The sequence below is a fragment of the Carlito syrichta genome, unplaced genomic scaffold (assembly GCF_000164805.1).
Source record: "Carlito syrichta isolate Samal-C Ts95f unplaced genomic scaffold, Tarsius_syrichta-2.0.1 Scaffold301764, whole genome shotgun sequence".
NCBI lineage: Eukaryota > Metazoa > Chordata > Mammalia > Primates > Tarsiidae > Carlito > Carlito syrichta.
This window is the reverse complement of record NW_007245860.1, coordinates 225852-238471: the sequence shown is the minus strand read 5'-3', so window position 1 is coordinate 238471 and position 12620 is coordinate 225852. Positions and strand designations below refer to the sequence as shown.

The window sequence follows — 12620 nt, the reverse complement described above, 5'->3', positions numbered from 1 at the left end:
CCTGCTTCAATGAATCATCCTTCAAGTCACCTAATATAAGCCCAAAGCCTATAAGTCATCTCCAACACACTTAGATATCCCAGGTCCTCATGACATGTATCTTCCCTTGTATGAACACATAAACTCAATTTTGACAAAAGGTGTTTTCCTAGAGGTATTTGACTAATAGGTAGCAGCATGCCAAAAGTTATTATAACGTTATGAAATCTTATATAATCATTAATATAATCACTAAGTAGTAATTAATATCATCCCCATCATCATGAAAGCAAACAAGCTAGAGATACATGCAACAATATTAATGAATATTCCAAACAATGTGGAGTAAAAAAAGCAAGACACAAAACAATGCATACTATAGTGTGAATTAGTTTGTAGCATGTTAAAAAATTGGTAAAACTATATTATTTAGAGCTGTATCTAAATGTTTATTTTGTGCTCTAAAGACGCTCAGAGTAGGAATCATTCTAACGGTCAAGACAGTGGTCACCTCTGGGGTAAGGAGGTCATTCTGGTTGGAATGGATACATGGGGGTGTTTCTGGGGTTCTAGTCAATTTCTATTTCTTAATTTGGGTGATAGTTACAAGAATGTACACTTTATATCTATTAGTTAAATTGTACAAATACATCATATGTTGTGCAAATAAGTTATGTATATTTCACAAGAACATAAGAATAAGAGCACTAAATAGGATGAGACAAATACATTGATTTTTTTTTTCTCATGAGACAGTTTCCTCAGAATTTGGTTAGCATTTATTAATTTACTTGATGCCAATATCCATGGACAAATGGTTAAATTTTAACCTCTGAAATTGCAATGATGATTCATAGCCTTTGGACTTAATTGTCCACTGGGACTCTCTACCTTACGAGGCTTTAACCAAAAGGGGTCATGTCTCCTCAGTTGCCTCTCCCAGTAACACTCATCCACTCTACCTTGAAAGATATTTCAGTTGTCATGGTGAATCCATGGGTAATGACAGGTTCCTCTTCTGCAGTCCGTCCCTTCCAGCAGTCCAGCTCCACACAGCGACAACCAGACAGGAGCACTTGGCGATACATCTCAACAGAGGAGTTTCCAGCCAGCTGGCCAGCTATAAAACAACAGCAAAACAAACCACAGAATCCCATGAAGCAAGGAAGAAAGAGGTGTTTTCTTAGAAAGACTCTTCAAAAATGGGAAAACAAAGAGTCTAAGAGTTGTAGCAATTATTGTTAGCTTTTCTTCGGCATCAATGCATCAGAAGGTAGTGGCACAATCCCAAATGTAATCATGATTTCTTAGCAGTGGCTTGGGGGAAAATAGGGCATTGTAACAATAACAATAACAATAACCATGACACGCATTTATAAAACTGCTTATCATGTGCCAGTTACCGTCTTTGTACTTTATGTATACTAAACATTTAATCTTCCCAAGAATCTTTGGGTCATAACTATTTGTTAAAAGTGCAGATTTCAGATAATAAAAATGGCATAGAACAGTTCAATTGTCCAAGTTTCCAGTGCTAGGAAGTAGATGTTCCAGAAATACAACATAAAAACTCAAGTCTTTTAATTTTGATTGTCTTCTGATGAGAAAGTATTATAGAAAGACTGTTTTACTATATAAGTCCCTCTGTCATGTTTGTCTAAGTTTTTCTAAGCTTAGAAAAGCTACAAGTCTTTTTTCAAAAGTGCTCTTTTTTGTAAAAAAAAGTTTAAATTTAGCAAAAGAAGTTTACAATTTATTCTCTAATAATTTCAAAACATTGCTGAAAAAAATTAAAGAAGACCTGAACAAATAGAAAGTTCACGGAACAGGAGACGTACCATTAAAATGGTAGTACTCCCCAAACTGATCTATAAATTCAATTCTTATCAAAATCCCAACTGAATTTTTTTTTGCAGAAATTGACAAGCTGATTCAAAATTCATACAGAAATGTAAGAAACCCTAAATAGCCAAAAACAATCTTGAAACATAAGAACAAAGTTGGAGGACTCACATTTCCCAATTTCAAAACTTACAACAAAGCTATAGTAATCATGACAGTGTACTGGCATAAGGACAGACATACAGATTAATGGAATAGAATTGAGATTCCCAAAATAAACCTTTAATTTATGATCAATGGACTTTCAACAATTGCCAAGACAATTCAGTGCAGAAAGAATGGTCTTTTCAATAAAGTATGTAGGGACAACTGGAAAGACACATGCAAAAAACCAAAATTGAGCCCCTATCTGACTCCATATACAAAAATAAACTCAAAATGGATCAAACATCCACATGTTAGAGCTAAAACTATAAAACTTTAAGGTAAAAACATAGAGGCAAAACTTTGTGATCTAGATTAGGCAATGGTTTTATAGATCCGACAACAAAATCAAAAGCAACAACAAAAAAATAAACTTCAAAAAATTTTGCGAACAGAACTAAAATACCCTAGAGAAGTAATGCGACTTGCAATAATCAAGACACATGAGATGTCTGAGGGCAGAAATACACAGGGATGGAAGCCAAACGACTCCTATTTCACTCAAGAAGTCAACAGAGGTCACTTATTTTTAAAATATTAATCATAACTTTTGAGACAAGCCCTTTAGCAACATAAAAACTGAAGTCTTTGATTCTCCATATTAAATATTTTATTTGGCTTATACTCTATAAGCTTCCATCATTTATTTTATTATAGCTGGTTACATGATGGCATGTTGATGAAAACGGTCAAAATGACTTTGAAATGGATAAAATCTGCCCTGTGGAGACACACAGGAGAACTAAAATGGGATTATGACTACTGGTTTAATTTTATTTTTATATACTTGTGACAACACTCAACCATCAGCATAACAAAAGAATGACATTCTTGAATTCTACAGAGTCCACCCTAGAAAACGCACTGAAAGGCTGATTAAGTAGGTTTGCACAATCACTTTATTCTATTGGAAAAAATAGACACAAAGATTGCAAAAGTAGAAGTGCTGACCGAACAATCTGGAAAGTTCTTGATGCTAGATATTATAAATTGCCATTTATAATTGACTCAAAGTTTACTGCCATGGCAAAGATTTACAAAGGTCTTTGCTGCATAAAGGGAAGGGGGACAGCAGGAATAAAGAGAAAAGATAAACATTTATATGTTATCATCCCTAAACTTAAGGGGGGTAGCTACCTTAACTGAAGAAAGTGAATAATTCAAATAATTATCAGGTTAATTAATTTAAAATGTTTGCTTTTGTGGAAATTGCACTGGTATTAAAGAATAGAGCAGATGTTTTGGTGTACTTTCTAGTACATTACTGACTATATCAACACAATGATATATTTTGCAATTTCTGAGTCTATTTCATTAATATTTCATTGAGTGTTACTAACTTTGGTAAGGATATTGCCATGGATTTAATCAGGTTTAATGGTATAGCAAAGTAGCTAAATACCTAACCGATACTATAGTGTTCTGTCCATTAAAAAAATCAGAGTTTCAAGAAACATTTCTTCAGATTTTCTTGCAAAAATTTTTTGTCATTCAAAGAACAATGATAAGGAATTTGATGTATTTTTGAATGTTGATCAGTTAATGTTTTAAAATGCATGGTAAGACATGGGATTGGGTTTGTGAGATGCAAAGGAATCTTAAAAATATATATATATCCGGGCTCGGTGGCTCAGCCTGTAATCCCCTGATTTGGGAGGCCGAGGTGAGTGGATTGCCTGAGTCCGCGGGTTTGAGACCCGCCTGGGCAACTTGGTAAGACCTCATCTCTACAGTAAATAAAAAATCATTCGGGCGTGGTAGCTCACACCTGTAGTTCCAGCTACTTGGAAGACTGAGGCGGAAGGATTACCGGAGCCCAGCAGGTCGAGGCTGCGGTGACTGGGAGCGGCCACTGCACTCCAGTCTGGGTGACAGAATGAGAGTCCAACTCAAAAAACAAAACAAAACAAAACAAAACCACCAAAGAATGAGAGAGAGAGAGAGAGAGAGAGAGAGAGAGAGAGAGAGAGAGAGAGAGAGAATATGTGTTTATTATCCAACACCTAAGACCAACAGAATACCTTCAAGGTAAACTTGTTGCTTATTCTGAAAATGGAAAGTTTTATTAGAAATAGAAGTCTCCCAAACAAAGCATATTTTGAGAAAACCCACATTTATAATTGTCTTAGTCCTTGGAATGTATATTAGATTTCCTATATGTTCGACATTATTTGTGAAGATATTTTTCAAACATATGTACTAATATTCTGTTATTTTCTCCTTTTCTGCCTAAATCCTTAAAGCTGATTTATTTTTCTTCCATAAAATTCTTAACTCCACGTTTTTGTGTCCCATCTACCCATTATATTTCTATTTGGTTAAATCCAATAAGTATAGCTTCTGGGGCTAGGGGATCCCTGGGATTAGTGATATGTCATGAGTCATTCAACCCTTGGTATTTCTGAAACTAGTATTTGACATCATCTCTGCCTGGCTGTGAACACCCTCTGGAATACATTCCAAGCTCATGATTGAACTTTGAAACTGAAGCTCCTTCTCAGATTGATTCATAATTCTGCCTCAAGTCACAGCTCTGAAACTTCTCACTTGACTGCATTCACTTTGGATGGCTGGTTACATTCACTTTAGCTTTGTCTCAGATTACCCAAGGCATCCAGGAACTGAAAAGATCATAAAATTGAAAATAGCAATCCCTCTATTAACACAGGCTCTGAAGGATTTCTTACTTTACAAAGGTTGATGATTAATGGCCTATTTTTATATTTATAATTATTTATTGTCTTTCTTTCAACCTCCAGGGTAAGAAAGTTCCAGAATGTGATGTATTTGTTAATTTACTGGCCTTCTTCAATAAACACTGTCTGCTTCAATAAATGAAGTTAGAACTATTTTTCTTTGCTTTCAATGCTGTGGTGACAGCCATTCAGAGTTTATAATATCACAGTAACACTTGAGGAAATTCTCCAAAATACAGAGAATGTATTGTTCCTCTTCTCTGTCTCTAAAGGCATCAGTTTGATCTGATCCCTCATTTTTACAGTACCTGTCTGCTGCCACAGTGAGACCATAATAAGGTGCTCTTGAGCAAAGATCCAATTGTCATGAGATGGCTTAGGTAGACAAAATGTCTACAGAAGAGCCTAAAGTCATTTCTACTCTTGGGAAAAGGCATATGCCATCCGAATTATAGAAGTTTTATCATCAGTATCTGTTCGTGTTCCCAAAAACAATCTCTGTGAGAGGGAAAATGTTGGGGATTTAAAAACGACATGAGACATATTCCTTACCCCTATCCTCACCATCTAGGTAGGGAGGCAAGTATACATCTTTTCACATTCTTTCTCTTTCTCCCAGCCAATAGGAGATTTTATTTAAATTCTAATAGGCTTCAGGGTCTCTTCCCCAGCTGGGGGTAAATCTTGATTCTTCTCAGTCAGTCACGGTAGTTCCATGGCTCAGGCTAGTGATTAATGTGGGCATTGCTGTGTGATGTAACTCTAAAGAAAAGTATACCCAGTGGGGAGTGGGGATGTTAGGGAACCTCTAGAAACATTTTCTTCACTCTTAGAAAGGGTTACAAGACAAGGACTTCCTCATGCCATATGTGGATCTTGGTTCATAGGGAGGTGATGCTTAGGGTGTATAGGCATCTTGAAACCATAAGGGGACCAAAAAGATAGAAAGCACCTGTGTCTTCAAAGACATTAATGAATTCCTGATTTAACCAACCCTCAACCACACTGCCCAGGACTTGCTCTGTCAAGGTAATGCATTCCTTAATCTTTACACCACTAAGTATTAGTATCCTATTACTTTCAACCATGACTACACTGACTGTTTTAATTTATCTTCATTTTCATGAAGAAACCAAGGCTCAGTTAAGAATGTGATTTGCTTAAAGGCTAATTTAAACTAAGCCTGCTTATTTCCTAAGCTCATCTTCTTTCCATTCCTCCACCCACCTTTCCTAGGACTGTGCATGTTTTAAAGAAAAAATAAATGATAAAAAGTTGCATATGCTAAGGGCTAAATAAGTGGGAGAGATGTGAAAGACGGGAGTGATATTCAAAGTCTAGGTTGGTGGTGGATGACTGGCAAGGGGACACCTAGGTCTTAAATCATTTTTTTGGAGTTTTCTACAGTCAAGAACATATATATGAGGACTAAATAAGGATATTAATTGTGCTAAGATATATCACTTTGCCTTCCCTGTGTTTATGGAACCATTATTCCCCAAATGGTTTGGAAGATGGGAAGGTTTATGAAGAGCTGCAAAAGCATAAGTTGAATTGATTGCATACTGTTCCTTCCTGGGAGATTTTGCTCTTGAGTCATAACAGTAGATTCCTCAAGGAAAAACAATAATTTACAACATAATCACTACTGGGTGTTCTGCCAAGATCATCCAAAACCTTAGAAAAATGACCATTGTAATTAAAAACCAACTCATTCTGTGCATCTATTTCTCTCAATGATTCAATTTATTTTTCCTTCTGGGCATCTTGATATTCAACAAAGGGGCAATAATGAGTCAAGAAATAGACATAATAATAATGCATTGCTAAATTGATTGGATTTTATGCTGTATATTGAATTTTTATAATTCCTTTGAATGCACAAATAACAATATACAAAATATTGAAATTCTCCCTATTTAGATGGGCATTTCTCAAAAATACCAGTTCTTAAAATGCTTCAAGAAAATAAGTAGGGTGATGACAAAGGGAAGAGGGGTTGGTGACCACCTTTTCTTCCCCTCCCTTTACTCCCTTCTCCCTCCCTCTCTCCCTTCCTTCCTTCCGAAACAGGGTCTTAGTCTACTGCCCAGGCTGGAGGGCAATGGTGTGATCATAGCTGACTGCAACCTCAAACTCCTGGGCTCAAGAGATCCTCCCACCTAAATCTCCTGAGTAGGTGGGACTACACTACACCTGGCTAATTGTTTTTTTAAAAATTTTTTGTAAAGACAGAGTCTTGCTGTGTTGCCCAGGCTGGTCTTAAACTCTTGGTCTCAAGCAATCCTCCCACTTCAGACTTGCAAATTGTTGGGATTACAGGCACAGGCCTGAGCCATCGTGCATGACAGTCATCTCTTTAGTGACTATGAATCTCTGATCCTTTTTTCCTATATTCAAAACACACTACAGTAGATGCTAAACTTTGTTTGCATTCAGCATTTCTTAAACTCATTTGAATATAAAACCTTTCCTTTTTCCACCAAATACCCCTTGTATGACGTAATGTTTCTGTAGACACAGTTTCTACTTGTTCTGAAAATGCCTGTGAAGTATAAAACTTAACTTATTTTCTCAGTATTAGTTTTAGAATTTAATTGGAATCTATTGGGTTGGACATTGGTTACATTTTTACTTTATAACATTTTTAATTGGTTTTGGAGGGTTTGAATTTGTATATTATAGATATTTGAGCATATCCAAAGGTCTCTGTGAAATAGGACTTTTACATTAGTTTTGCCTGTAATTAAAAAAAATAATACTACTAATAACATGTGAAACAAAACCAAATTTTGACTCATAAGTCAAAAGAGGACTTTAGGCAAAAGCTCAAGAGTGTGTGTGTGTGTGTGTGTGTGTGTGTGTGTGTGTGTGTGTGTGTATAAAAGAATTTCATATGAAATTCTCTTTAATTTTCATGCAGAAAAATAAAATAAAAGACTGACTGTATTGGGACAAGATAATATGGTAAAAATATGGTAAACCTTAATATAATAATCCATAGCTCAGATAAAAGAAGCAAGATAAAAAACAACAGCAACAACAAAATCCCTTAGATCAGAATGAGATTTCATATGGTTAATGTAGCTTTAAAAATTGAATATTTGAATAGCCAGGTGTAGTGTAGTGGTATATACCTGTATACTACTCTAGTTACGTGGAAGGCTGAAGCAGAAGGATCACCTGAGCCCAGTAGGTCAAGGCTGTGGTATCCATGAATGTGCCACTGCACTCCAACCTGGGTGACAGAGTGAGACTCCAGCTTAAAAAAAAATTGAATATTTAAAAATATGTGGATTCTAACAGTACTAGAATTTAAATAATTGGAGAGATAATTGATCAGAAATCATCTACTATATGTGAATCAGATGGTGGTGATATAAAGCCATTGTACAGAAATTTGGAGACAGTTGGAGACAGAAACTAGTATATATATATAATATATGTATATTATATATATATTATATATATATATTTATTTATTTATTTCCTAATACATAAAGGTTCCACCTTCTAAGAACTATTGGCAATTAATATACTAACATCTCCAAATTTAAATCAACCTGATATACTGGAGCCAAATTCTCTATCACATCTATGCATACCAAGTTATGGAGAGGGAGGGCAGATGAGTGACTCTAGAAGAAATTAATTAGATTGAAAGTCCTTAGTGAAATGCAATTTTAAAAAAAAAGAACTGTAAATAAAAATTTAAGCTATATTCTATCATGTTATTTGTATTAATGTTGAATAATTTTCTTAGAACTATTATTATACTGCTGGAAAAGAAAATGAATTAGTATACTTTATTAGATTTCAGGATTACGAAGGGAAGCATCATTGTAGAATCAAGAATTTAAGTTGGTAGATAGGAGTGGAAATATCTGTGTGAACTCATGCTGTTACTCACACTATTTCCCACCCCCCCAACCCCTCCCCCCCCAAAAAAAACCCAGAGCTCATTGGGGAAAAGTTTGCTTCTATGTCTGGAGCAGAAAGGAGGAAGGTGAGTGAGTTGCCTGTAATATCTTTATGGGACAGGACATTTTCAAACACAAATGAGTCATGTGAAGAGGATGTAACAGCCTAAAAAAGGGCTCCTACTCATCAAATTTGAGCATCAAAAGGGGAATAGTGGCTGTGGTTGACTGAACACACATAAAATCTGAAAACCATAGTTCATAATAATATGCACAAAGAAAAAATTAATATATTCTGAAAGAGGGTGAAAAAAATAGAATGTATATCCAATCATTCATTCATTTTGGAATTGCTCATTCATTTTTTTAGTTTTTATTTATTTTATTTTATTTTAAAGATGTGGGTTACAATTCAGGATTAGGTATACAAGTGGTGATTCACTTATTACATGAAAAATAATATAGAATGTAATAAATATAAGGATACCCAAACTCTACCTGCATGATGACCACTTATGTACCTAACCTTGAATTGTATACTTCAACTTTAAAATAAAAATAATAATTAAATAAAAAAAGATTATCATATACAATATCCAAAATTCAACTGGACATACAGTTAAGTATTTTTAAGAGTCTTGTGGTCCTAAGTGCAAGATTACATAATGTGCTCTGGCTTTTAAAGTTATACTTTTTGTTTCCATATGAATTTCTGTATTGTCATTTTCAGGTCTGAGAAGAATGATGTTGGTAACCTAATGGGTATTGCTTTGAATCTGTAGATTGCCTTTGGCAGGGTTAACAATGTTGATTCTTCCTATCCACGAGTATGGAATATTTTTCCATTTGTGTCTTCTTGGATTTCTTTGAGCAGTGTTTTGTAGTTCTCATTGTAAAGGTCTTTCATCTCTCTGGTTAGGAAGATGTCAAGGAATTTCAATTTTTTGTTTGGCTATTGTGAATGGCATTGTGCTTTTAATTTGGGTCCGAGTGAGAACATATGGTACTCTGTTCTTTGTTTCTCTGATAGATCACTGAGTATGATCGACCCTAAATCCATCCAAGTTGCTGCAGTCCATATGTTTGTCCTTCTTTATGGCTGCATAATATTGCATTGTGTATATGTACCACATTTTTTTTATCCAGTTCAGCTTCAATGGGCAACATGGTTAGTTCCATGTTTTTACTATTGTGAATAGAGCTGCAACAAACACACATGTGCAGATATCTTTTTTGTAGAATGATTTGAGTTCCTCCAGGTACATTCCCGATAGGGAAATTGTTGGGTAATATGGAAGGTCAATTTCTAGTTTTCTTAGAAATCGCCACACTGTCTTCCAAAGAGGTTGCACTAGTTTCAGGTGAAATTTCCACCAGCAGTGTAGAAGCGTTTCTTTTTCTCCGCATTCTCGCCAGCATCTGTTGTTGTTTGTTTTATTAATGATGGTCATTCTTACTGGGGTTAAGTGATATCTCAATGTGGTTTTGATTTGCATTTCTCTGATGATGAGTGAGGCTGAACACTTCTTCATGTGTCTGTTGCCTGCCCATATATCTTCTTTTGAGAAATGTCTATTCATGCCTTTTGCCCACTTTTTTTTTTTTTTTTTTGAGTTGGAGTCTCACTCTGTCGCCCAGACTGGAGTGCAGTGGCCGCTTCCAGCAACCGCAGCCTGGACCTGCTGGGCTCCAGCAATCCTTCCTCCTCAGGCTTCCGAGTAGCCGGAATTACAGGCATGCGCTGCCACACCCGGCTGAATTTTTGATTTATTGTAGAGATGAGGTCTCGCTGCCCAGGCAGGTCTTGAACCCGTGGGCTCAGGCAATCCACTCACCTCAGCCTCCCAAAGGCGCAGGATTACAGGCTGAACCACCGAGCCCGGCTCTTTTGCCCACTTTTTAATGGAGCTGTTTTTTTTTTTTTTTTTCCCTTTCTGCACGTTTGAGTTCCTTGTAGATCCTAGATGTTAAGCCTTTGTCAGATATACATTTGACAAATATTTTTTCCCATTCTGTGGGCTGTCTCCCTGCTCTCTTGATGGTTTCTTTTGCTTTGCAGACGCTCATTAGTTTAATGAAGTCCCACTTGTCTATCTTTTTTCTTAAGATATGGGCATTTAGGGTTCTGAATAGGAATTGATTGCCAATTCCAATTTCCATAAGGGTGTCTCCTGCATTTTCTAAGATTTTTATAGTTTGAGGTTTTATGTGTAGGTCTTTGATCCATTTAGAGTTAATTTTTGTGTATGGTGGTAGATAGGGGTCCTGTTTCAATTTTCTGCATGTGATCAGCCAGTTTTCCCAGCACTATTAATGATGGTCATTCTAGTGGACCTTGAACAATTGTAATACCATAAGAAAGGGATTGGCAGTAGTGGGAAACTGCCAGGGGAGGGGGGATGGGATTGGCAGTTGAGGGAAACTGCTAGAGGAGGGAGGGGCATACCTCATCAATAAGGGTAACTGCATAATCAGTGTTTGTATATCTAACCCTGAATTGTACCCCACATCTTTATAATTAAAATATATACATATTAAAAAATAAAATAAAGGTATACTTTTTTATATTTTATCAAGTTAAAGGTCTAGACTATTGACTTTTTACAGACCTCCTTGAACTTGGGTGAGAAAATAAAAATAACAGCTTTAATTTTAACCTCTAAGAAATTTCACATTCTTTTTGGTTATAAATTTAGGTCATACATCACAGTGGTACTAGAAAGATCATCAGTGAAAATCACAGATATTTTCATATTCCAATTGTAAATATCATAACATATTGCTTATATTCATTTTAAATTGTGTTAATAAAGAGATATATAATATTTTATTAAAAGACTTTAATGGAAGTTATTTCCTCTTTCATTTTAAAATTAAATAAGCTACACAGTAAGGCCTCTTATAGGCAACTAGGTTCATACACTACCCGAGCCCAACCGTTTGGTCATCCCAGCCTGATGTGGCAAACAGTTGGAGAAACCTCCAGATGATTCTAGTAAAACTATTTGAGTTACCCCCTTCTCCTCCCATTCATTTCCCAGCTGAGGCCTAAGACAACATGGAGCAAAGCCCCCTGTGTTCACTGTGTGAGTTCCCGACTCACAGAATAGGAATCAATGTAAAATGGTGGCAGTTTTACATCTCTGCATTTTGGAGTGCTTTGTGATGCAGCAATAGGTGAATAGTGTTCAAGATGAGCCAAAGTGTGAATCTTTCTTAGTACATGATGCCAGTTGAAACAAAACAGGCTGCAAGTGTCCTGAAAGCCTTGAAATTTTCATGAGGAACATGTAAATTGCAGTTCAACTGATTGTTGACATGGTCTCAGATTAGCTGTCTGGAGGCTACAGGCTATCTCTGTCCAAGACTCAATTCTATTCTAAGCTCTTTTTCATCTAGTGTGAGAGACTATGCTAATGCTATATTTGTGTACACAGACAAAATATCATTTCAGTCATAAAGGAATACATCTCTTTGAGGAATTCTAAAGAAAGAAATGATGAAATTCTGAAAGAAATGTTCAGGTGACTGAACCTTGTGAAATTTCTTGGATGCCCCCATGGCTATCCAGTGCTTGAATCTTCCTTGTCTTTATGTACTGCTCTACCCTACAACATAAACCACACACTCCTGGACAATGAGTCACAAGTAAATTAAAGCCACCCCCAGAGCATGAAGAGCATTTATAGCACACAAATACCAAATAAGACCCCAGACTTTGTGATTATGTTGTGGGTGTTAAGTTTGGCTATCTTACTTATGTTTGGATGATGGACTCTGTGAATCAGGAGCATGATATGCTTTTTAAAAAACTGGTTTTTTTTTTTTTGCCAGCAGCATTTTTTTTCAAAGATTTTTTTTTTTTTGAGTTGGAGTCTCACTCTGTCGCCCAGACTGGAGTGCAGTGGCCGCTCCCGGCCACTGCAGCCTCGACCTGCTGGGCTCTGGCGATCCTTCTGCCTCAGCCTTCCAAGTAGCC

At 36.2% G+C, this 12620-nt stretch overlaps 1 protein-coding gene across 3 annotated transcripts in view; it reads right to left on the bottom strand.

Annotated features, from left to right (window-relative positions):
• Positions 1 to 12620, bottom strand: part of PLCB1 (phospholipase C beta 1) — a 283302-nt gene that overhangs the window by 193700 nt on the left and 76982 nt on the right. For all 3 annotated transcript variants that reach the window (XM_008055186.1, XM_008055185.1, XM_008055187.1), the window contains exon 8: positions 942 to 1099. In XM_008055186.1, coding sequence (XP_008053377.1) covers positions 942 to 1099 — 158 coding nt within the window. The remainder of the gene's footprint in view (positions 1 to 941; positions 1100 to 12620) is intronic.